Consider the following 27082-nt stretch of genomic DNA (forward strand, 5'->3'; position numbering starts at 1 on the left):
ATTTTTAATTTTTAAAATTTAAATGTTTCATCAGCATGGAAATGTGTCTTTAGGAACATCCCTACTTGTACTAATCACATCTGAAAATGAACATTCAGTCTGTGTCCTCTTGTACCTGAGCTGGGGTGCAGTTTGTGCAAAAAACTTGAGAGCATCTTACTTTTTGTACTTTTACTGTTGAAATCTGAGCTACTCAACCAAAGCTGAAGATTACAGCTGCAGTGTGTAATAAAGCGTACTTCAGCAGCAGGCTGCATGTTACCCAGGAGGAAGATATAGCAGTCAGCTTTGCATTGATTCTCAGCCTTTTCATCTCCTCCAAGTGGCAGCGAATGAGGTTGAGTTTCACTTTGTTTTGCGTCATTTAACATAACTGCGCCTGCATTGCAACCGTTGTTGTTGTACCTTACCTGCTTTGTAGTCACAGACCTTGTAACCATGATGGGTGTGCTGATGCTCACAGCAATGCATGCACTGACCCACAGTTAGACTGGTGGTGATTGGTGATCAGACTGAGTTTTGGTGATTGAGGAATGCAAATGCAGAAAACTTTTATATAGTGACATAGGTATCTCTGCTGCTGCTTTTTGTCCCTCTTTAGTCATTGATTAAACTCCTAAAAACTCCCCTCTTCCTGCCTTAAAATGACCTAAATGTTACTCTATACATTTACCTTCTTTCTTATGCATGGATCTAGCATCCCCAGCTCTCCCTCCACTCACCCCTCCATACTTGCTGCACCTGAAGCACACCAGCTCACCTGTGATTCTGCTGAAACACTATAAACCTACTCGATGCTATGCAAGTTGTAATATTGGGGTAATTCAGCCATACATGTTCAACTGGAAACTGATTCTGAAGAAGAAAAAGAATACAGAAAGCCCAACCTACAACCAGACAGGATTATTTCTTTTGATTTCTTACGTATGAAGCCCTGCAAATCTGAATCTGTGTTTTAGAAATGGTCATCAGTACAAAGCAGTGTCAATATAGAAAACCTCAGCTAGGGTGTTGAGTGCTTATTTCGCTCATAATGTGTCTTCCAGGCTATAAAAGGACCATATGGCCATGTTAACAAGGTAAAAAAAAAATAACTTTCAACAGGGGAGGTCTTTATAGCAACCTGTTTGAGATTTATTTTCCATCTGCCAAACTGACAAGTGCACTGTGTGGTCTGACCCCTGCCTCCGTCATCCATATGATGCTGATAGTGCTGATTCTAGCCTGTAGGTGTGTGTCACCCATTGTGAGCCTAGGGTGGTGCAAAGTGTAGAAAAAATGGTCTGCATAAGTTGAAAATAGTTAAGCTGGGGCAAAAAAGTGTGTGTCCTGAGGCTCAGTGTCTGTATTTCATAGCTGTACAGAGGGCAGAGGAGAGGGACTGGAGGAAAACAGCATAAACAAGTAGAGTTATGGATGAATTTTGAGGAAATAAGCTGAGCGTTCACCCAAAACCTGCACAGACTCATCCTGCATACATTTTTAATGTGTGTTTTGCTATCCAACATGTGCAGTGGGTCTATTATTAGAATTTGCAATAAGTCATCCTGGCCACACCTTTACAGACACATGCAGACGGAGAATGTAGAAGAATAGTAAGCAACCTTTTTGGATTGACACCTAACACCACTGGGACACTAAAGCAATGTCTGTTAGTGTCTAGTTTTTAGGAGTTTCAGAAAGTCTCTTTCAAGGTTATAAATGGGAATAAATCCTAATCCTGTTATAGTTCAAGTTTTCTTTAGAAAACAGCTAGAGAAAAATCAGGAAAATAACCAAAGTTTGGACAGCAAGTATCCAAGTTTTTTCTCTCTTTTATCCCTGTAATCATCCTCTGACCTACAACAGCAACCTTGTGACTTCTCTTAGGTTGGGAGCCCATTTTAAAAAAAAAAAATCCATTGTATTTTTTCATTGTCATTAGATAAACGGTAGTTGTCGAACCAAGAATCCACAGTACTACAATTTTTTTGAATGTTGAATTTGACAGACACATAAAAGCACTGCAATGTGTTGCACATGTAAAATATGAGCAAATACTACATATTTAGAGTGTCATGAGCAGACACAACATACAGTATAGATGCACAAGGTTGCACATTAGGATTTTATACATACACACTATTATGTACATATACATCAGGGGAAAGATGTGTCATAAAAATGGAGGAGAGTGAAGACAGATTAAAGGTCAGTGTGCTGAAAAACAGCCAGGTTTTATCCATGCTGCATTTACCAGAGTCCCACTGCAGCAGTGAAAATAAAGATGTGTCTGCAGATTCACTCTCTTCTCACAGCTATTATGTATAAACACTGAAGTGCCAGGATGTTTATGTGTTTGCACGTAGGCGGATATTCTAACATATTGTATGGTACACATGCATTAACCTGAGCGTGTTTGGAGTGTGTGGGAAAGAATTAGCACTTCGCATGTTTGCTGCATACTGGAGAATAGTAGGCAGCAGATTTGTATGACAAGCACATGTGCATATTGATCATACTGCTGTATGTTTACACTGATGTATAGAGGATTAGGAATTTAAATCAGGATGAAGGGCTTTCCGCTGCCTCGTTGTCCCTCTGAATCCAAATAAATGCTGATGCAGATCAAAGCCAAAATAACCTTGCCAGACTAATGCCCCAAATCACCGACTTTCATCCTGTGCGTACTGTATGTGTGTGTTTTCTTATTGACACAATTCAAATTGCCAGATCACACAGAATATACAGAAGGCAAACCAAAGTATTTGGTCCATTATTGGTGATATATTGATTTCCACATATCTAATTTATACAAGTGAAAGGTTTTAAACTTATAGATTTGATATGAATTGTGCTACAAGATGCCATTTTTCCCTATAATTATGTCTTCATTCACACCAGTATCCCAGTTTTGAGTCTTGCCTTGAATTTCCTCCTGTTCATTGTATAGTGTTTACATGGAGCACTGGAAAATTTGTTTTTTCATATCCCTGTATACATGATAAATACTGGTATCCCAGTATTGATTAATACATGCTATTTACACGTTTGCCTGTGAAGCTTACAACACAAACCAACAATTTAATATGACACTCCTGTATCTGTTAGACTAACCTAAATTAATTTGACTGTGGATATTGAAAACGAGGCCACTTTGGCTTATAGCGGGTTTAGCACTAATAAATGCCAACATCACACTGCGGATTTGTTTTATCCATCTTAGTGCCAGTAATGGGAGACGGGGGGCGACAGGAAAAATTAAACATGTCCTCGACTTTGACTAGCGGTCAGGCTGACACTGCCACTGCATTGGACGAGGGAGCAGAGGATGACGATGATTGGAATAGGGTCATCATGATGAAGATCTGTGATAGAGCTGAACTGTATGAGCACCAACTCCATCACCTGTGAGGCTGGTAATAGTGTAGCCAGTTATGGGGAACGACTGTTCATCATTTGAATGAAACCATATCTGTGCAGGTTCAAAAACCTGATCAGAACTGAGATGCTCAAGTCCATGTAAATACAGTCAGTGAGGAGGCAGTCTGTAGCTTTGTTTACATGCAGTCAGAATATCTGGATAATATCAGAAGGTTTTTATTGCCGCTTTCAAGATGTTCATCTCACTGCTTCTTGAAGTGTTTCTATCCACAATCGGATCATGGTGGCATTAGGCTGAGTAAAGTAATCCAGATGTCCACGTCTTCAGCACCCTTTTCCACTTCTTCCTTGCGCTTTCCTGTGATCTATCCAGGCAAGATGAGCTTTATAATCTCCAATAAGTGTACGTTAGTCATACCTGGAAAACCTTGTTTACCTCATGAGCATACAGCAGAAGATCAGCAGGTAAATCAACGCTTTGCCTTCCAGTCTACGCTACAATGGTCAAGGACAGTTACTGCTGACTGCATCGTCCACCTGTTGATCTCACACTCCAGTTTTACCCTTACTGTCAACAAGATCCTGGGACTCTTGAATTGTAGGTCTTGGAACAACAAGTCACTCCCAGCCCTGAGGGAGCAATTCACAGTTTTTTGGCAGAATACTATGGTGTTGGACTTGGAGGTGCTGACATCTCGATCCACTTCACAGTCTGCTGGAAACTAGCCAGTGCCTGATGAAGGTCACGGTCTGATGGAGCCAACAGAACCACATCATTGCAAAGAACAGAGAATCAATCCTGATGTCCCCAAACTGGACAAGCTTCTCAAATTCTTGTCTTGTTTTGGCACTTTTCACTTTTTTCACAGTGTCTTGTGCCGTGCTGATGGGCATTTGGGAAACACCAGAGGAGCTAATGGCTCTCTGGATCTGGTCAAAATGTTTTAATGAAAAGAAAGTCAAGAATCCATCTTTCCTCACCATTATCTAATTCAATGATACACTCTGCGCAAGTAGTTTTCCACACAGCAGTGCCGTACACTGTTGTGTCATGTTGGAGGTGTGATATTTCACACAAATTTCAATAAGAGCTTATAACCTGCTGCTCCTCCTCACACTGTTGCACCTTCTTCTTCTTGTACTTTCTGTTTCCATGAGCAATAATGTAATACAGCTCTGATATCTTGTTAGGAGAATGAAAAGTGAGGGTTCTATTAATCACATAAAAGTAGGAACATTAATGTTTAAGAACATGCTGTTCAGTCTCCTGTGAATCCCCAGCGTGCATGTAGCAAATGTCAGCCAGCAGCAATGGTGGAAAACTACTATCTTGAGAGGTAATTACTGAATATATGTACATTTAAAGACTACGGCAGAAAAAACGTTGATACAATGAAAAATGACTTGTGATACAGTATAATGGAATTTAAGGAAGCAGTCTTTTCCACAAAAAGGGGAAAAAACACGATATATTTCAGGACAAGACAATTTAATGGCCACACCGTCAGATATTATTTTTGAACATAAAGTCTACTTAGTGCCTTCTACAGAAAGTGGTGCATTATGGACAGCCTTAATGTTGCTGGCTTAGTGAGCCTTTTCAGTCCATTTCTAGTAAGTCAGTTAGTACTGAAAGTGTTTGGTTTGGTCAGTTGAATTTGTAGGTTTATCTAAAGCCTCCTGCAATAGTTCAGGAAATACCTTCATGACTATTGAAAACAAATTCATAGACTTTCCTGATGTTTTTTTTGAAAAATCTGTAAGACAAAATGACTCCGATTCTTTCAGCAGCCGCCAGAGAGAGTCTATCACTGATGCACAAATATAGTTTTTACATATTCTTGAATTATTCCCTTACATATATCCTGAATCAGGTCACCTGCCAGTGATTTAGCAGCAGGTTCTCCACAAACGTGATGTAAAATAGGAGACAGGTAACCATCAACTGACACACTCCAACAGAGTAACCAGCAGCTCTTGGCACTAGCTAGAGTCAGCAGAGATTCTGAGTGGATTCTGCCTTAGAGGCTTTACGTCACAATCCAGGCGCTCCTGGAACAGAAGGTTTAGGGCCTTGCTCAGTGGCCCAGCTGTGGCATTTGGCAATGCTGGGGTTTAAACCCCTAACCTTCTGATAAGTAACCTAGAGTCCCAACCACCAAATCACCAGTTCCAAGTTATCACTGTGGTCATTTTTGTGCCACCTCATAAAGCCATGATTTCATGGTCTGTATTCATACTGAAAATCGAGATCCAGCCTGCTGCCACTGTGTGAATAGATGAATGGATGGAAAAGAGACAAACTTTACCCAACAGGACGAGCATCAAAATGTTTCCATTTCAGCTGGATTGCATGGGTGTTAAGATTATTATGATTGGATTTGAAGTATGAAAAACATACCTTCTAGTAGAGCAAAGCAAAACTGCATTCTTTGAGTTTACTTCCTCCAGCACAGCTCTGTCTAATTTCTTGTTCAGGAGAATGTGTTCAGTACTCTGTGTATTTGCTGTTCTTTGTTCCAGCAGGTATGTACATGGGACAGCCTCAGATGCAGTTCACTCCTCAGGGCTTCGCCCCAGCGATGGGAGGAGGGGTCCCTCCTACCACCATGATGGGTGGAGGGGCCATGATGTCTGGCATGGCGTTGCCAAACGGCGGCTATGTGGGCATGCAGCAGGGCGTGCTGCCAGCAAACCAAGGACAGAACATGTACAGCATGCAGCAAGGGCAGTGGAACATGAGCCAGGTAGCACACGGGACACACATTTACATATGTATTACCCTTCTTAAGCACAAACAGGGTGATGGCCATAAAGTCATTTTATGGAAATGAATAACTCATTTTAACATTTAATTCACTGGACATAAACTCCTCTGCACATTAATGTTATAAGTAGCACACTTAAGTGTTTACTATATTTTTATTAGACTAAAGAATACTCTAATAAATCTGGTGTGTTTCTGCTCGACGGTGCACCACCTGTGAGAGTTCACTGTCCTTGTCCTAACAGTTGATATATGGTCTTATGGTTTCAGCGTTGTGCTTCCTTTTTCAAAGTCCACTGCAGTAATGACCTCAGTCCTTCAACCTCTCCAAAAGCCCAAGAGGAGCAGCTTTAATCAGCTATTCAGTCTTTTCACAACCCTGGTTATTATATAATATCATAAATTTTCTTCCAAAATTCTGTTTCTTTCTCGTCCCTAATTCAGCTCAGTACAGTGACACGAACAGTGAGCATGTAATCTTTGATGCAGGGTTTCTACAGACTTTTTACAAAACATATAATTCTATTTAAAATCTGTTTCATGATCATGCAGACATAACATGACCAACATGATTTGTGCCTGAATGCTTTCACTTTTTTTGTTGCTACTGTCACGCATTATGGTACAAGTTATAATAATATTGTTGTTCAGCAGGACCTAGACCTGGATGAGCAGCAGAAAATAGATGAATAAATGAATAGAAGGATTAACCAATTTAAAAATGAAAGATTACATTTGAAATACATATACATTTTAGATAACATCAGAGTTCTAGAATGAAGCTGGAGATTTTCCCTTCAGTTTTGGCTAAAATCACATTTTAAAAAAATCACTTGTGTTTTTAAGTAAATTTATAGCATACACCAGAGTAGAAGAATGAATTTTAAGACTCTTTAATAACTTTAACCCTTAGATTAATGCAGGTCACATGTAAATTCACATCCCATTTCCTGGTTGAATTGGTCTTGAAATATTTATTGCAGTGAAGTGTAGCGTGATGTTTCCCACAATGCTATTCCCCCTGACTATACATAATACCATATCCATGTGATGATATGTTATTAATGTATTATAATAAAGACAGCTTTGTAATTATCTTTGTTAGGATACCTGTTCATAGGTGCAGATCCATTCTTCCATTATCTATTCTGTTTCATCCTCATTAGGGTCACGGAAGGGCTTTAGTCTGTCCCAGCTGACTTAGGGTGAATTCAGGGGACACCCTGGACAGATCACCAGTCTACCACACGGCTACACAGAGAGACAAACAGTCACTCTCACATTCACACCTATAGACAATTTAGAATCATCAATTAACCTCAGCATATTTTTGGACTGTGGGAGGAAGCGGGAGAACCAGGAGAAAACCCACGCATGCACAGGGAGAACATGCAAACTCTATGCAGAAGGACCCTAGGCCCGGACCCGAACCAGGGATCACGGTTTGGGTTTTGCCAGATTCCAGAGAATATCTCCTACACAATTATGAAAAGATATCTCTGCTAGCAGCAGTTTATTGTGAAATACATATAAAAACAGAACACTTTCATTATTCGTTTTTGTCTTAATATTAAGGCTCATGTAAAAAATTAACACATATTGTCATATCAAATGATGAAAGATGTGGATAGCCAAGACTGTTCAGTAAATAACTCCATTTAGCATGTTTGTATGGTTGATAAATGACCCTGAAAATAGCCTCAGGCTTGTAGGATTAAAGGTCATTTGATATAATTGAAATCAATGTGTTTTAAGGCCTCATTGATGCGGTGACAAAATCAGTTGGAAACTTAAAACTGTGATGAAATTTTTGATTGTAGCTGGGTTGATTGAACCAATATACAACATGGAGCCGGTACTAAAATCCAGTCAGCGTTGTGCTGCTGTGTTGTAACAGATGTGATGAGAAGGAAACTGGCTCCCTGACCTCCCTTATCCTTCTCAAGCAGTACTTTTGTAGTGTGTTCACAGAGGAACTAGCTATAGTGTAGCTGCAGCAGGTCAGTCTGTTCTGTCCTTGTTTTACCTTTTCTGAAGAGTCTCCTCTGCCCCATTTACACCTGCTATAAACACACAACTTGTGTCTGTGTCCATTATCTTTACAATAACACGTGATCACTGGTGTTTTCATGTACACATTTAATAAGCATTATTGTTGTCATTCCACACACATAGTGGAACTATCACAATGTGCAAATAAGGTAGGTGGAGCAGGCCAAAGCAAACTCTGAGCTGTAGAACAAGAGAAGCTAAGCTGCTGACTCAGCTTCACTTTTCTTGCAGAGCAGGTCGTCTGTGCAGCAAGGAGAGGAAAAGTCAGGTGACCCTTTGAATATGCATTTTCCTTCTGCAGATAAGACATCCAGATCACACATTTACACCTGGTGGAAAAGAAGTCTCAGATTTTATGTTTAATTTTATCCCAGCTAATGAACCAGACTTGCTAATATTCAACCACAAATTTGCCTCAAAGGGCTTAAAGTACATTTGCTCTGCCAATCAGGGGTTTAATTAAATAAGACATTAATTATGAAGCCCAAGTGCAACCGTGACACTGTTAATGACAACATCAGCTGAGTTAAAATAAAGCTAACGGGATATGTAAGGAGTCTGTTGGTCAGCATCAAGGGAGTAACTTGGATTAAAAAAAATCATTTTTGACCCATTTGCTTGCAGTAAACTGTCGGACGAGATGGCAGCTGTGAAAGAAACATTACTGAAAACAGGCAGATGGAGATGCAGTGGAGCATATGTTTGGTTACTACCAAAAACCATCTATGTGTTACACTAACACTCTTCACTCTTTAAAAAAACCGACCCATAGAAGCACAATGTTTTGCTGAAATGCCTGACAAACAAACTCATTTTTACGTGGCGTGAAGAAGGTATTTCAGAGAATTTATTTCATCTATCAGTTCATGACTCATAGGTCATGAACTGATAGTGCTCTTCATTTGCCTTGAAATCAGGATGGATTTTGAATACATGTAGAATTTAACCATAAACAGCATGTATTTCTGAGATGAGCTAAATTTACATATAATGTTTTGTTCTCCTTTTCATCATGACTTCCCAGCACACTGGGGGGTAATTACATGTTTTTGGAAACTGCTAGTGGCATTTCATTGGCTTATTTTAGTGGCAGTGTTATATCGCCTAATGTAGGCTGGTATATTGTCTCCCCTAATACCTTCAGGACTGCCACATCCACCTCCAAAGCACCTGCTTTGCTTTTGAAAGATGTTTTTAGCATGTCATTTTCCCTCATTACCTCTGTTTGTTCTAGTGACACGTCACTGGCAGCTGCTCTATTAATATGTAATGATTTTGTGAACTGTTTTACAACTCCTGGATCTGCTAGCAGAACACACTGCCTTAAGTGGTCATTTTTGTTGATTCAGTAATGTGCAGCCTAAGTTCAGCTGGGGAGATTCATTCAAACTCTCTCAGCCATGGACTGTCCAATGATTACCATTAATTATGAATATCTTTAAGCCGTAATAACATTTAAACTAATGAGTTATGCAAAAATTCACCCCCTGTACAGTTGTCATAAATGGGACAATTTACTACAACAAGCAAAACAGTTTTTTGTACTAGGCTGTAAACATGTTTATTTCTGCTGCTGCATTGGACATTTTAACATCAGCATCCATAAGGACTGACTCACTTTTGGAACCAGTCTCGAGTGAACATTTGAGGAACTGTAGTTTTGTGCACGTCAATCTTGCTTCTCTCTTTAGCACCAGAGGCTGCAGCTTGAGTGCAGCTGCCAGGAGATGTATTATAAACCTGCTATATTATCCAGTTGCTTTACCAAGGCCTCCGAGGTGTAATCAGATCTACAATGTCATTAGGAAACACTCTGTGGTCAAAAGCACAGGACAGTCTCCTTCTGCCTCACTTTGACAAATGTGGTAGTTGTGCTGATGAACACAGCCATGTAAAATTGTGAAAGTTGTTGTCTGGCATCCGTCCTGTTTAGGTGACTGTCTGAGGCTCACGCTAATCCTAAACTTAGCTGGGTTAGCGCAGGCCACAAACTGAGTGTCTGTCAGCAGAGAGCAGCAGTACCTGCTGACATTAAGGACTCTGATTACAAATGCTTGTGATGCTTGTGTATCAGCTTTGCTGTATGCAGCTTCATTTTAGAGGTGGCTGTAAATACTGAGCTGGGGGTTAGACTGGTAAAGCTGAAGCAACAGTATGTGGTTAAATGTTGGACAGCAGTGAACAAGGCACAAGTTACTATCACAAATATAGGTTTTATATAACACGCAGTGACATTAGCAAGATCACAGCTACTATAGCTTTTTAAATAGAACAGCTGGACACCTCACAATGGGAACCCACAACATCTCAACATGTGGATATTCTGTTCTCTGAGTGCTCAGCAGTCATTATTATTTTATTACATGACTATATGAGGACTCAGTAGTCCTAGGTCAGACAACACTCATCTTCAAACTGAATCTTCATTGTAATACTACAAGCTATACACCTGTGAAATTTTGTGACTGCATCCTGTGTAGTTGTGACGCCAAAGTGTTGAAAAATAAACACCTATCAAAGCTCCCATCATAGCTGATGTCTCCTGGCCACATTTTGTCTTGCTGAGACACACAGATGGTGTGTGAGCTTATAAATGTGTTGCTTATTGTATTTGTTCTTCAAATTCATATTGTGCTGTGTGTCTGCTGCATATATAAGTCACTGATTCACTGATGGAAAACCTCACTGTATTACTTACCTGTATTTCATACAGTTTTAATGACTCGTTGATCATTGGCCGATAACAAGGTCAGCTGTCGTTCAAGGGAAACATTTGTATTGTTAGTAAGAAAAAAAATATCCTTGCATGAGGTTGTTTTTTGTTAGCTCTGTAGATTCCTGGTGTTTGAAAAATGGTAAAATAATATGAAATGCACAAACTGACTGACGAGCTGCATCTGTATTAGAGCTTCTCCTCCATGTGTTCACCTGCAGCTCACACTCACAGACACCGTGTGTGTGTGTGTGTGTGTGTGTGTGTGTGTGTGTGTGTGTGTGTGTGTGTGTGTGTGTGTGTGTGTGTGTGTGTGTGTGTGTGTGTGTGTGTGTGTGTGTGTGTGTGTGTGTGTGTGTGTGTGTGTGCGTGTGTGTGTGTATGTGTGTGTGTGTGTGTGTGTGTGTGTGTGTGGTTGCACTCACCACTCAAAAGTCTTGTCAGCATCCTGATGACAAGGGAGGCTAATGAGAGATCGTAAATCACCACTGAAACACACACACATGGTTTTATGGCTACCTTTGTGGGTCTCATTGATTACCATAATGCAGTCTGTAACCTCTTACCCTAACCTTGACCATCACCAGTAAATACATAACCCCACCACCAACCCAAGGACAAACCTAATCCTGATTCTGACCTGAAGCCTGAAATCAAGTGTGGACCCTCAAACAGCACTTTGAGGTCCCAAACTGAGGATTGACCAGAATTTCCTCACAAACATGGAAGTACAAAAGCAAAGACACACATCTCGGCGACAGTGAGGGGACAGTGAGCTAAAGAAGTACCTGCTTGATTGCACATACAGTGGTGGACACCCTTAATATTTTACACACCCTCAAATATTATCATGAAATATTTGTGGAAACATCTTTTTTGTGTTTCAGTTGGTGTGGCTGCATTAGACAAACACAAACAAATGCATTTTTTTTTTTAACAAGAAAAACTAACAAAACTAAATTCCTAACAGTTTCTGTATGTCAGTTCTGAACATTGTTGGTATCAAAATCAACAAATAACAGAGAATGTGTTCAAAACTGAACAAAAAATAAATAAACCATCACATCATCAAGTTAATATTTAGTCGTCCTGTCATTAGCATGAAGTAGAGCTCTAATCCTGGCTAGCATGTTCCCCACAAGCCTTTCACACTGTTGAGGGCTAATCTTGTCCCATTCTTCTTGAATTACTGCTTTTAATTCTTCTAAATTATTTGGTTTACGCTTTGAAACAGACCTTTTGATAATCCATCACCGATTTTCAATGGGGCTCATGTCCTGGGATTGAACTGGCCACTCTAAGACCTGGATCCTGTGCTTCTGCAGCCAAGTTCTACTGGCCCTGGATGTGTGGGTATTATCCTGCTGAAACATCCAGTTTTGACCTGGATGGAACAGTGCATCTGCAAAGGGAGCATGTGGGTTTGGAGAATGAAACAAACTTGGCAGAGTTCAATGTGCCATCATTGACAGTGAGATGACCAACACCAGCAGCACTCATGAATCCCCATACCATGATACTGCCTCCACCATGCTTGACAGTAGGTACTGTAAATGCTGGAGGTAATGCTTCACCTGGCCTTCTGATTAGCCTCACATTAGCAGGAGGAAGATAAAGCTGGAAACTGGACTCATCTGACCACAGAATCTTCTTCCAATTCCTGGCTGTCCAGTTCTCATGTGCTTGGGCTCAATGATGCCATGCTAACCTCTGTCTCTCATTGATCAGGGGCTTCTTAACAGCCTTGTAGGACCTTGAGCCATGAGCTAAAAGTTGGCCACAGAAAGTGCAAGTGGAACACTGACACCAGTTGGGTTTGACCACTGAATCAGGATGCAGTTATTTCTTGCTGAAGAAACCCTTGGACGCCCAGATCTTGGTTTGTCTTCCAAGCTGTTGGTTGGTCTGTATTTCTGCAGAGTGCATCCAACTGCTGAAGGACTGCATCTGCACTTTCTGACTATCTGGCAGCTCTACCCTTCCTGGCTGAGAATCTGTATCTTCAGGTGTGTTTCCTGCGTTAGGTTCCTTGTTTTAGCCATTTTTGTCTCTGAAGAACGTTCAAATGTGCTGGTTTTATATAGACATGAAGCATGGCAGCAAAAAATGTGCGACCTTCATTCGTGGATCTCTGGTACCAAAGTGAAACAATACTCAAAATTTCTCATGTATGTTTATAGAACCAATCAATTTTAAGTTTTTAATGGCTTTTTTTAGGATTTGTTTAGTATTTCGGCTGTGGCTGTACTAAAAGAAATTGCACTTGAAGACCTAAGAGTGATTCTTAATGCAATATTCCCCAAATGCATGGGGTGTCCGAAAACTTTTTTCCACCACTGTATGTCCAGAGCTGGCCACCACACATGCATAACTGCACACGCACACGTGCACACACATATACCTGCACACACAGAGGCTCTCAGATGACCAGATAAGGGAGCAGCGCTGCACCAAAGCACATTCATAATAGATAAGACAGAATGGAAGGAGGAGGGTGAGTGAAGGATGTGGATGAGGGTGAGGAATTGGGAAGTGCACTGGGAGGAAGGAGGAGGGAGCAGGGGGAGAGGGCAAGGAGCAGGGGAAGCCTCCAAGAGCAGAGGCGAAGTTAAAGAGTGGTGGATGGAGGAGAGTGGAGCTAAAGGTTGGAGAAGACCCATCCCCCTCCAGCTCTGACATGATGGAGTAACAGTTTTTGCTCTGATGGATTCAAACGCTCCCTCTCTCTCTCTCTCTCTTTTCTCACTCAGATGACCCACCAGATGTCAGGCATGGCTCTGAGCGATGGAGGGCCAACGCCTGGCACTTTGAACCAGTCAGGCGCCCCCTTGGCTGGTTGGCCCGCTGCTCCACCGCCAGCCTCAGGCCAGACCCTCAGCACCCAGCTGTGGAAGTGACGAGGACGGGGTCCAGGGGAGGAGTTGGTGGAGGCGGGGGGGCAGTGAAGGGCAGTCACATGGCAGCAAAACAGCCAAATTTGATCCCAACTCACCCATCTCCTCACAGGTCCGAATAAAGAACGCACAGCAGGGGCAGTTTGACTGCCCAAAATGCCCCTCCCAACCCCAACACACCTTCACCGTGGTTCCTTTAAAAAGCCAAGACAGCATCACAGTGGATGGAGTGAGAGAAAAAAAAAAAAGACCGGCAGCTGTCGTCTCGCGTCTTTATTTAACTGTTCTTCCTTTCTGGTTTATTTTTGTTGTTGTTGTCTGAAGAACAAGACAAAAACAGCAGAGCAGGCAGAACAGAACACTGCTGGACCAACATCAAGTGTCTGTGATACTAATATTATATCATTACCAAAATGGATAGTTAGTGAATAGTCTTTCAGTACTTACAGTAGATATGGCTATCTTGTGGTTGGTCTGTGCTACCCTGTCCTCACCCCTCTCTCTGCAGTGCTTATTGTAACCCCCTTCCCCCTCTCTCCTCTCTCCTTCCTCCCTCTGTAGGGCGAGCAGAGCCTCGCAGCAGATAATTGTCAGAGCAGTACTGTATTTATGTGAAAATGATGTGAACCTCCCGCGTTTTCAGAGCCACAGGAGAGAAGTCGATGCTTTGACTCTGGACAGCCTCGTGTGATTTGAGTTTATTCATCTTGTGAAGCTCCATTGGGGGAAATGAAGCGGAGATGAGGCTCTCCTGCGAAGTTTAACTCTGCTAAATGAGGTCTGAGTGACATGGGTTTAAAGCTGCTTATATAGTACGTGTTGCTTTGCACTGACAGTCACCAAGTTCAATTATTTTCCCACAAAGACTTCCAAACTATTAAGTCAAGCAATGTCTTATTACAATCACTGCAGGTTCAGTTTATTCCCACAGCAGCCAGTGTACTGATTGTATTCACCAGTGGTTTCCAATTGCAGGGCTGGAACCCTCCTGGGTTCACAGTACATCTGAGAATTTATTGGAACAGATATTAAGAAAAACACACATTAGCAGCACAAATTGTTAATTTTTTTCTTTTTTAAGCTTGTTTTTTTTTTTAAAATACTGTGGTTTTAACTTGAGAAAAAATAACAAAGAACTAGATCACTTGCAGGGCTTTATTCTGCATATTTAAAAACCATAAGATGTCTTATGCAGCTGCAGTAATTAGATAATTTGGAGTGTACACTTATTCACACTCTTGCTGAGAGAGAAATGGAAAAATTCCTCTCATGTTGTATTAAATTAGGAGCTTAAAGTTCGAAGACAATTATTTTAGCTTAGCATAAAGATTGGAAAAAGTAGAAACAGCTGGCATAGTTCAGTGTAATATTTTAACTAAAATGTGTTTTTAAATTGTACACAAACAGTAATATAAAAGATGTGCAGCATCTTTGCTGTTTACTGTTGCTGCAGTTGACTGTTCACTGATAAATAGTTCCAGTTACATGTAAAATCGTTTACATTTCTGATTGTCTCAACTAAACATCAAAATACTCTGTGTGTTAATGACTTTTAGAGATATTTTACCTTTTAATTTTTTTTTGACAGAGACTTGGGCTGCAATTAACAATTATTTTTATCGTCTATTATATTTTTCAATTAGCTTTCCCAAATTCTGTTTTTTTTTTCCACAGTCAGAAGATATTGAGTTCACTGTCATAGAGGAGGAAATAAACCAGAAAATATTCACATTTAAGAAGCTGGATTCCTAGAATTTAGCCTTGTTTGATTAACTGTTGCAGGTTTCCCCCTGCTTCCAGTAATTATGCTAAGCTAAAGTAGTAGCCTCCTGGTGCTAGCTCCATCTGTAACACAGCTATTTCCTGAAATGTTGGTTTAAATAGAGCACACACATGCTCATTGACTGATGTGCTTCTGTGCTTCATGTTTCCTGATCACCCGGCAGCTGCCTGGCTAGCATCAGCTGTATTACCTACATGGCAGGGACAGGACGAAAGTAAAAATCACACACTCTTTACTTTAATCTCATAGCTTCATCTCTCATAACATGGGCATATATGCCATGAACAGAAAAACAGATGTGCAGAGCAGTGTCTTTTTTAGGTCTAACCATTTCCCCAACATAAATTTGCTAAAAACTGCACTGCTCTCAGCACAGTCTGCAGCTAACGAAGCCAGTTATCTGTCATGTCGTATTTGGACTGAAGACACCCTTTTTAATAATTCAGTTTTTATTATGGAGACATGTTACACACAGTGTGAAATAAAAGGTCTAATTATTTCCCTCTATTGCCTGCATAGTCACGATCAGAAATGCCTTTTGCTTCAAATGGCCAAAAGTCAAAAAGTTTCAGAACGCTACATTTTTCAGTGTGTGTACTTTTATCAGCAGATGAATATTTTGGTTCAACCCTACTTCTCAAACCTCGTGCTGGTTAAAAACACCCCAGAACTTCAAATGTCAAGGATTCCCTTAAAGTGTGAGTAATTGCTGGGTGGGCCACGGGTCCCCTGGGTGTCTTTGGTAGCTTTGTTGTGATGTTTGTAAGTGTTTTGAAACTAAACGAGCTGAGTTCAGTGGAAACTGGACTCCGACCCAGTTGAGACATTCCTCGCTGTTTAAATGAGCCATTCCCACCCCTGCCACTCGTGATCCCGGAGGCAAATTAAAGCACTACTTGAATCACAGCGGTTTGTCTTTACTGCACTTCACTTTATATAGCAGAGCAGGTGCTATATCTCGTGCTGTGTTGTGGTTTCATGTCTCAGATGGTTGTCAGGGAGCAGATTAGCTAACTGCCAGTTTGCTTCCTGCTGCTCGTTCGGAAATCCAACTTTTTGTTTAAAATTCTGGACCAGTGTGACACCCACAGCGTTTCTCCTTCCATATATGACGCTATAACTGTACGTTCTGCCATCCGCCATCTTTATTGTGGTGTTTTGTTGTGTGCAGTACAAGAGAAGCACAGTTACTCTACAGCAAATAAACCTGGACGACCAATCAGAGGGCTAGACTGGCGGGACGATGAAGAGGACTGGAAAGTGCTGAAGGAAGGGGACCTGTATGAAAACCCTGGATGGGTCCCATCATCACTGTCCAGCCCTCGTAAGAACAGACAAGCAAAACACACATACGCACTCATATGCACACAGATCGCACTGCCGAGCACCGAAGCAGAGATTCATGTCCGTGTACACAGGGTCCCTCTGCCATGCAATAACTGTAGCACTCTGTGTGTGAGCGACACGTAAAAGTATTCAATAAATCCACAATGTCCTCCAGGTTTATTTCCAGTGTGTTTACATTTTCTGGTGCCTAGTACAGAGAAAAAAAAAGTGGTTTTGTGCATTAAAACCGTAAATATACAGGAATCTTTCTGTGTTCATCTTTGTCCAATGACTACTCTGAAAGTACTGTTTTATCTTTGGAGGATTTAGTTTGTTTGCTCCTTTTTTCCGTTCCTGTTTACAGAAGGGTCATTTGGAATAAAGGCTGTTGAATCCTGGATTTCATCCTGTTTTGTTTTGTTTTTTTGACTCCTGTGTGTACATCAAACCCCATCACATGCTCAGGACAATACCGCTGAAGAAAAGGGTTCTTCACACAGTGGAGCTGTGAAAGTCGCAGCCTCTATGATGTGCTGCTTACATACTTTTCACTCCCTGGCTGGCAGGTGCGTTTTCTTTGTTGTCGGCCCACAGACTCTACATTATTGATGGCAGCTTGTCAGGAATCATGTTATTTGTTACTTGATGTGAGCCACTTCCCATCCTGATCACAGAACTTCACATACATACAGAATGAGAGGACGCCAAAATTCGCTCCATTTCATGAGATATACATATGGTCAGGTGCATCAAAGGAAAATTAAATAGCATTTAAGCATCAATAAATCATTGCAGCATTAACTGTGAGACATTCATGTGAATCACTGAAGCAAAGAAGACCAGAGCTGGCTGTTTCTCTCGCCATCTGACTGGCATTTTGTGGGTATGAGGCCCTGTGAAGGAATAAAGAGGATGTTCTTCTGGAACAAACTGAGCTAAAACTATTGAACACAAGGCTAAAAAATAAATAAAATACCCTCCTGCATTGTTAACATCCGTAGTGAAAGCTATGGTAATTATTCAGTCATTTAGGAAATACACTTAACTCGTTTTCTCTCCACGACCTTTTTGAGAAAATGATGTGTCTTTTAACCACGGACCTGGAGTTACAATACTGTTAGCTTCGCTTAGCATAAAGACCGCAAGAAGAGGAAAACAGCTAGCTTGGTTTCCTCTAAAGTAAAAAAAAAACAAAAAAAAAAAACATCTCTGAACACTTTTAAAGCTTATTGTATCTAGCATGTTGTAGTATTTGCAGTATTTCTGTTCCAAAAATGAGTACATCGTCAAATGATTCTAAATGTTATCACCTCAATACCTGGCTCGATTTTAAGTTGAGCAGTATTTCCTCTCGTAAGATTAAACATTGACTGTTTAGATTTTCTATATTAAATACACAGGCCCCACAGTAGGAACTCAATGCAACAAAAGTCAGCACACCTTTCATTACAGAGATTCAGATCTTTTATTCTTTCAATACATCAAATTTCTCTCTTTATTTTTGATAACAGACTCAATCCTCCTCAGCATAGAGGATACCAAATATCTGGAGAGATACTCTGCCATTTTTTAGAGAACATGTTTGTTCAGATGCTGTTTGCTGGAAGGGTTGTGTTGATCTATTTTCTCTTTAAAATACCCCAAAAGTGTTCTATTGTATTCAAGTCAGGTATCACACTTGCTTAGGTCATAGTTTGTCCTTTTTTCTTCTTTTGGCAGTGTGTTTTGAATGGTTATTATGGTGGAATATTCCTCTTCTGTCAAGCCTCTGTAGACTGGGAGTCATGTTGTCAGTCAGTATTTTGGTTTATCCACAGACATTCATGGTGATGAATCTAAATCTCCCCAACACCTTTTGCTCTCATGCAGCCCCGTATCATCACACTTCCACCTCCGTGCTTCACTGTCAGGTTCATGCATTCACTGTGGTAGTCTTTCCAAATATGCTGGATTCCATCTCATCAAACAAATTCACCTTGGCCTCGTCTGACCAAAGAATGGGGGTTTTTGCAATATTCATCAGGCTTCTTTTTACGTTCTTCAGACAAAGTTTGATCTTGCAGTTTTGTTCTGAAGAGCAAACAAGGGTGTTTTTCTTGGACACCTTCCACAGAGGTTGATGTTATGAACTGTCCTTCACACTGTCTGAGCTTCACAGAAACTGATTTCCATTGATAATCCCTGTGCCAAGTCTGAAGCAGCTGCTTGTTGTTTTTCAGAGCCAGGTTGCCAAAGTAGCGCACCGTCCATGCAGTCATTATAGGATCATGACCACTGCAGATCTGATTAGTGGTACTACTCGTTATATACCTTGTAAATACTGCAGCAACTGTGTCTCCACTGATTTATAGTTGGTCACTGACCCTCCAGTATTCTTTACTTCTTTGTGAAGTCTCACAATCAAATTTTTAATTCCTCTGCTAGTTCTTTTCAAAGCGGAGCCGTGAGCAGACATGCTGATAGACACAGTCCATAGATCCAAAGCTGAGAAAGTTCTGGTGTTCACAGTTAATTTAGAACCATGTAATTAGACTGATTGGAAATCACACTTGGACTCAATGTAGTTAAGATCACAGATTTTCTAACTTGTGTGTCAGTGATCACACATGTATTTACTTTTGTTGCATTAAGTTTCTGATTTAGGGCCTGTATGTTCAAAATAGTCTTTCTAAGGTATTTCTTTTTGATTGTTCATGAGAGAACATTTTCCATAGTTCAACTTAAAAATAATGTAATCCTTGTAAGTTGATACAATTTAGAATCATTTGACAGTTAGCTATTGCACAGGAATGTACTGTACTGTTGTATACTGCATGTTAACACTACAGTTTCCAAGGTGTTGAGAATTATTTTTAATGCTATTTTCAGTTTGAACATTATTTATCCCTTCTACCAGTCTCTATACAAAGCTAGCTTTATGCTAACTGCATCCTGATTCATACTTAATTCACAGGTTTGAAATTTGTATCAAGCTTATCACACTCATAAATAGAAAGCAAACAACCATGTTTCACAAAATGTCCTTTGATTTTGGGTAAATGTCAGCACTTCAACATTACAGTCATAAAATTGGAACCCATCATCTGGACCACGAGCCTCCTTTCTATTGTAATTATATCACGGTGCCACAGTTAATTTGACAGTGATGTATTAATAATTAAAAACGACATTAATGATTCAAAATGACTCACATGGTACTTTTCCGTTCAGCAACATGATATTTTTTACATTTATAGTTTACTTTTTACATCAGCAAGCTGTGGATGGAGGGAGCCAACAGTCCTAGTCATCCCAGTTTGTAAAACAAACATATTCTGTGCTGTCCAGCTTTCACAAAGCAACGTCTGACAGACAGCCAGGAGTCTTGAATCATGCAGCTCCTCAGAGTCTGTATCCATCCTGAACAGATTGTATTAACCCAATAAGGAGAGAAAGCAGGGTGCTATCGTTAGCCTCAGCCGCAATCACACCTCGATGACCACCGTGTCTTTTCGGTGTTTGGGCTCATTTGCGAGGTGTGGTTTCTCTGTGCGAGTGTGCCAAACCAGCACCTGAAAGAGAGAAGAAGAATGAGAAAATATGCAGACAGTGAAAACACTAGGCGTTAAAAAAAATAAATAAATAAAGAACAGACTGTTGTGCTAGAATAAATACAGCTCTACATTAAAGCTGTTGACAGCATGATGCTTCATTTATTAGTAAGTAGTTGCATTTGAAAAGACTATGACGGTGGGTAAATTCAGAGATCATTATCTGTCCTCTGTCAATACAGTTGCTTTCGCCTGTGATAGTAATTTCATGTGATCAGAGCTGCTAAGTCAGTTAAGACCCTCTTGGGCATCAGACATATTGACACAAAGATCTGAGACCAGCAGAATGAGGAACACTTCAGTGGAGGTTTTACAGATATAGATCAGAGGTGACTGGTATCAATAAAAGCCCAATATAGTGGTCTACAGTCAGGCGGACAGTTGTGTTTCCCCCACTGGAAACACTTTTGGAAGAACAGGCTTGACTCTTTGACGATGCTCTGATGAAATATCTGTCAAATAAAAGATGCTGCTATATCCTTAGCAACACGGAGCACGTTGTATCCTCCTGCTGATGAATTTCATGCTCACCAGTCTGCCAGGAGGGATTCCACTCGCAGGAAACAATCTGACACCTCCTGAAATGGATCAAATCAAAAGCAGTGCGCACCTCACTGCAGCTGTTTGTCTTGTGTTTGCAGCCAATTTCACAGCAATATATAAGTGAGAAAGCGCTGCAGTGAATGCAAAGATCAATATTTCATCCCTCGCAAACTCAAGTGAGGTTTTTTGCAGTTTCTTTTTTTTATAGAACAATATCTAATGAGCCTATAATTCAAGTGTGTCCAAAACTCCACACACACACAGACTCAAAGTGGCATGATTTATTGCTGGCTGCAGACACTGACGTTGTTTCTGGGCTTCTTCAGGTGGAACATGTCACTTTCTGCACACTGTGCTGCTAATTGGCCCACTTTGCATATCTAACGAGGCTAATGTAGCAGCCACTAAAGCGGCGCTCCAGAGCTGTGGGGAAAATGGTGTTTGAGAGTGAGCGCTCACACCAATTATGCAGTCAGAGTGTCCTCCCCGTTCCCCCGGACCCACACACCTCTCCGTCTCTTCCTCCCAGTTTGCTCTCTATTCTCCTCATTCATCACGTCCACTTTTTCTCTCATGGCTGTGCTCCCGTTTTTACCTCTCAGTCCTCTGGCTTTCTCCTCCTCCCTCAGGCAACTTGGAGACAAAAAGCTTTGCCTGGTTAGGGTTTTTTATTTTATTTTTTGCCTTCATAGCCTAAGGACAGAAAAGGCCTGTTTCTCTCCATCAGGCAGAGGAATTTGTGTAGAAGCAGTTTTACCTTAAGATACATCATTGATGATTGTGCTGAATTTCTATTTTAATTGTTGTTACTTTGTCCACTTTGTCCTGTTATGAAACTGCTTTTTATAGACTGATAATCACACTGAATATAGTGTTTAAAACAGCCAAATCAGCTTAGTTTAGTTCATGTCCTACTCTGTACCTAAAGAGTCTGGTCTGGATAGCTGAAGATGCAATTACAAGCTCACCTAGTTGAGTTTACTTCATGACTATGTTTAATAGCTATAACTGTTTATATAACTGTGCTCTATTTCACAGCAAAGAAATTGAGTTTTGGCTGCTGAGAGTTCAGCTTTGCAGCAGCATGAGTTTAGTTCAGGTTAACGGATGGTTCCGTTTTGGAACTAAAGCAGTGTGATTCAGATGTTTGGCGGCTCCTAAAGACCTCCCTGTTTCAATGTGCTCTCTATGTGAAGGAGCTGTGGATGTTTAAGAGTAGATGATCCAAATGATTGGAGGACATTACTGAGCTCTGGACTCATGTCTCAAGTGTTTTGTTAAATTTATACTTGATTGTATTTGTAAGTTTCTTGTCAGCACTTCTGCTCCACTTGTGTACAAGGTTCCCAGCTGTCATGGCTTACAGATACAACCAAACATACAGAGGAGGTTTTGCCAGTACTTCTTACCATGGGGCAACAAAATAGCAACTACCACCCCCACTGGGCTGCAAAGCACCTTGGGTGGCTTTCAGGAAAGCAGCCACTACCTGAAAGCACCACGGCTGGAACAGGAGGAGCTCCTGGACGTCAGAGATGGAGAAAGCTTCAAGAGGAGTATCAACAGTTATGAGCCACAGAATGAGGACAAAAATCCATGAGCTAGAAATGGAGCTGAGAGATTTTTGCTTCATTCAGTGTGAGACTAAGAGTGAGATCAAAGAAAAACCTCTACAAGTAGAAGTGCAACAAGCTGGAGAAACAGATTGAGACTGAGAAGAAGAAAATCCCAGAGAGATGATGTCTCCACCCAGAGTGAGGATACATCCATAATGTTGCTCTACATTGTGGACGGGCTGAGGAAGCAGCTGCAACAGAACAGAAGAGGAAACCCTGAGACTCCAGCAGGAGATCCAAAGTCTCTCTTAAAAGAGCTGAAAACCTCCAGAGAGAGATGACGCTTGAATGGCAAAACACAGAACTCTGCAGGAAAATATAGACCTACAGGAAGAGAAGAAGGTTTTTCAGAAGCAAAAGAAAGAAATGGAGAAGAATATAAAAGGGCAGGAACCAAAGACTAAAGAACAGCAGCAGGAGGAAGAAGCACTTCAGGAGCACAAGAAAGATTCTCGGAAGAATAAGAAGCAAACACAGACTAAAGACCTCTAGGAGGAGAAGAATTAAATGGAGAAGCAAAAAACATTTTAAATTCAAAGAGGACAAGAAAAAACTTGAGGAGAAAATGGAAATGGGGAAGTGGGACAGTGACTAAGGAATAAAAGAAAAGGGGGGAATCAGGAATAGCAAGAGAAGACCAACTTGAAAATGAAGAAACGGAAAGAAAATGAGAAAAACAAAGACAAAGAGGAGACCAAAGTGGGCTACTGGCTGTGCAGGAAGGTGGAGGAGGCTGCTGCTTGTTCAGCTGATAGACAACAGAAACTCATGCTGCCTCCCCTCTTTGTACACCTTCCCTTCACTTCCTCCTCTCCTCATCCTTCCTCACTCCATCACGCCTCTACCTCTACCTTCTTCCATCTCTCTCATCTTCACCACTCATCCCTTCCTCCACGGAAAAACTAGTCCATGCACTTGTCACTTCCAGGCTTGACTATTGCAATTCTTTACTATCAGGATGTCCCAGTAGCTCTCTGAAAAACCTACAGCTGATCCAAAACGCTGCAGCAAGAGTATTAATCATTGGTACAATTATCACCAATAATTAAGATGCTCAATGATGATGCTTAAGGCTCCAAAATATCTGAGTAAATCTGTTTTTATTTCTCACTGTACACACAGAAAACCTCATACTGGACACACAAAATGAGCTCTTTCAGTCCTTTATCAGGATCATGTTGAAGCTTACAGCATCATTCATACTGTAGCTGCTATTTTCCAAAAGTAGGAAATATATTAGTTGTTGATTTTTGTTCTTTTGTACCAGTGTGTTCAGAGGACTTCTTTTTTCTCCACGGAATGCAAAATAATACTGGAGAACTTAGAAAACATGTCCTTCACACACCAACACTGATCAGTGATATTCAGTATTTTCTAACAATGGCAGGCTACATCTCACAGAATGCCTTTCGCTGCTTTTCAAAGAAGTAACCAACTTGCAGAAAAAGCAAGTTTGAACCAAGAAAAACGTGGTGCCGAATATTTTTCGCTTTAAGTCTATTTTATAATGTTTGTTGTTTTGCAGTGTCAGACAAATGTCCAATGATATTTATATTCTATATAGTAAACTGAAATTATTCCACAATTAAAAATTCAAGCCAGCATGCATCATGAGCTCAAGCACTAACCACCATCTCTGACTGAGCAGGAAATCACACAGAGCTGAATATAGGCAGATACCATAAAGAAATGACCAGAGAAGTGTCCATTAAGCATTAAGTCTGACTGCATCAAAACAGTGACAAATAGCAGTTGCTGGATGTAACTGCAGTTCGATGAGCACATACACTTGATCTGCACTTAATCAGTCCATCAGGTGTCCTGCTGCTCTGCAATCAGACTAACCAGTGTTTGTTCTCTTAGCCAACACACAATGGAGCAAACTCCTGAGTCAGGCTGCCTTTTGGTTAGCTAATGAACAACAACTGCTAATGGCTTAGGTTACCAGCAAAGATCACAGGCCGGGACACCAACCAGGGATCTTCTAGCTGCAAGGCGAAAATGCTAACCATCAACCCACTGTGCAGCCCCAATTGAGATTAGCTAAAGGTTTTTTTTTTGTTTGTTTGTTTTTATTTTATAGTTAACAGTTTCTTTCAAGTTAGGTGATGATATTTGATGCCGGTTAGCTAATTGATACTCTGTCCACGAACAATCATGGCTTACTGAGAGTTCAGTTTAGCAACTATACTATTTTGGTTTCAGATAGCTAATGGTTCAGCTGCACTTACACCAGTATGCTTCTAGTTAGCTAATGGCTCTATTTCACAGCAAAGAAATTGAGTTTTGGCTGCTGAGAGTTCAGCTTTGCAGCAGCATGAGTTTAGTTCAGGTTAACGGATGGTTCCGTTTTGGAACTAAAGCAGTGTGATTCAGATGTTTGGCGGCTCCTAAAGACCTCCCTGTTTCAATGTGCTCTCTATGTGAAGGAGCTGTGGATGTTTAAGAGTAGATGATCCAAATGATTGGAGGATATTACTGAGCTCTGGACTCATGTCTCAAGTGTTTTGTTAAATTTATACTTGATTGTATTTGTAAGTTTCTTGTCAGCACTTCTGCTCCACTTGTGTACAAGGTTCCCAGCTGTCATGGCTTACAGATACAACCAAACATACAGAGGAGGTTTTGCCAGTACTTCTTACCATGGGGCAACAAAATAGCAACTACCACCCCCACTGGGCTGCAAAGCACCTTGGGTGGCTTTCAGGAAAGCAGCCACTACCTGAAAGCACCACGGCTGGAACAGGAGGAGCTCCTGGACGTCAGAGATGGAGAAAGCTTCAAGAGGAGTATCAACAGTTATGAGCCACAGAATGAGGACAAAAATCCATGAGCTAGAAATGGAGCTGAGAGATTTTTGCTTCATTCAGTGTGAGACTGAGAGTGAGATCAAAGAAAAACCTCTACAAGTAGAAGTGCAACAAGCTGGAGAAACAGATTGAGACTGAGAAGAAGAAAATCCCAGAGAGATGATGTCTCCACCCAGAGTGAGGATACATCCATAATGTTGCTCTACATTGTGGACGGGCTGAGGAAGCAGCTGCAACAGAACAGAAGAGGAAACCCTGAGACTCCAGCAGGAGATCCAAAGTCTCTCTTAAAAGAGCTGAAAACCTCCAGAGAGAGATGACGCTTGAATGGCAAAACACAGAACTCTGCATGAAAATATAGACCTACAGGAAGAGAAGAAGGTTTTTCAGAAGCAAAAGAAAGAAATGGAGAAGAATATAAAAGGGCAGGAACCAAAGACTAAAGAACAGCAGCAGGAGGAAGAAGCACTTCAGGAGCACAAGAAAGATTCTCGGAAGAATAAGAAGCAAACACAGACTAAAGACCTCTAGGAGGAGAAGAATTAAATGGAGAAGCAAAAAACATTTTAAATTCAAAGAGGACAAGAAAAAACTTGAGGAGAAAATGGAAATGGGGAAGTGGGACAGTGACTAAGGAATAAAAGAAAAGGGGGGAATCAGGAATAGCAAGAGAAGACCAACTTGAAAATGAAGAAACGGAAAGAAAATGAGAAAAACAAAGACAAAGAGGAGACCAAAGTGGGCTACTGGCTGTGCAGGAAGGTGGAGGAGGCTGCTGCTTGTTCAGCTGATAGACAACAGAAACTCATGCTGCCTCCCCTCTTTGTACACCTTCCCTTCACTTCCTCCTCTCCTCATCCTCCCTCACTCCATCACGCCTCTACCTCTACCTTCTTCCATCTCTCTCATCTTCACCACTCATCCCTTCCTCCACGGAAAAACTAGTCCATGCACTTGTCACTTCCAGGCTTGACTATTGCAATTCTTTACTATCAGGATGTCCCAGTAGCTCTCTGAAAAACCTACAGCTGATCCAAAACGCTGCAGCAAGAGTATTAATCATTGGTACAATTATCACCAATAATTAAGATGCTCAATGATGATGCTTAAGGCTCCAAAATATCTGAGTAAATCTGTTTTTATTTCTCACTGTACACACAGAAAACCTCATACTGGACACACAAAATGAGCTCTTTCAGTCCTTTATCAGGATCATGTTGAAGCTTACAGCATCATTCATACTGTAGCTGCTATTTTCCAAAAGTAGGAAATATATTAGTTGTTGATTTTTGTTCTTTTGTACCAGTGTGTTCAGAGGACTTCTTTTTTCTCCACGGAATGCAAAATAATACTGGAGAACTTAGAAAACATGTCCTTCACACACCAACACTGATCAGTGATATTCAGTATTTTCTAACAATGGCAGGCTACATCTCACAGAATGCCTTTCGCTGCTTTTCAAAGAAGTAACCAACTTGCAGAAAAAGCAAGTTTGAACCAAGAAAAACGTGGTGCCGAAAATTTTTCGCTTTAAGTCTATTTTATAATGTTTGTTGTTTTGCAGTGTCAGACAAATGTCCAATGATATTTATATTCTATATAGTAAACTGAAATTATTCCACAAT

General features: G+C 40.9%; 2 protein-coding genes across 8 annotated transcripts in view; one reads left to right on the forward strand and one right to left on the reverse strand.

Moving 5' to 3' along the window:
• The window catches only part of smap1 (small ArfGAP 1), a 130756-nt gene extending 113458 nt beyond the window's left edge, over nucleotides 1-17298 (forward strand). For 6 of the 7 annotated variants that reach the window (XM_055018343.1, XM_055018345.1, XM_055018341.1 and 3 more), the window contains 2 exons: nucleotides 5887-6110; nucleotides 13646-17298. In XM_055018343.1, the coding sequence (XP_054874318.1) occupies nucleotides 5887-6110; nucleotides 13646-13792 (371 nt within the window). In that variant the 3' untranslated portion in view covers nucleotides 13793-17298. The remainder of the gene's footprint in view (nucleotides 1-5886; nucleotides 6111-13645) is intronic. The other variant, XM_055018342.1, reaches the window with a different exon arrangement.
• The window catches only part of b3gat2 (beta-1,3-glucuronyltransferase 2 (glucuronosyltransferase S)), a 61253-nt gene continuing 51229 nt past the window's right edge, over nucleotides 17059-27082 (reverse strand). Inside the window, exon 4 of the mRNA XM_055018346.1 lies at nucleotides 17059-20449. Coding sequence (XP_054874321.1) covers nucleotides 20363-20449 — 87 coding nt within the window. The 3' untranslated portion in view covers nucleotides 17059-20362. The remainder of the gene's footprint in view (nucleotides 20450-27082) is intronic.

The sequence above is a fragment of the Amphiprion ocellaris genome, chromosome 16 (genome assembly GCF_022539595.1).
Source record: "Amphiprion ocellaris isolate individual 3 ecotype Okinawa chromosome 16, ASM2253959v1, whole genome shotgun sequence".
NCBI classification, from domain to species: domain Eukaryota; kingdom Metazoa; phylum Chordata; class Actinopteri; family Pomacentridae; genus Amphiprion; species Amphiprion ocellaris.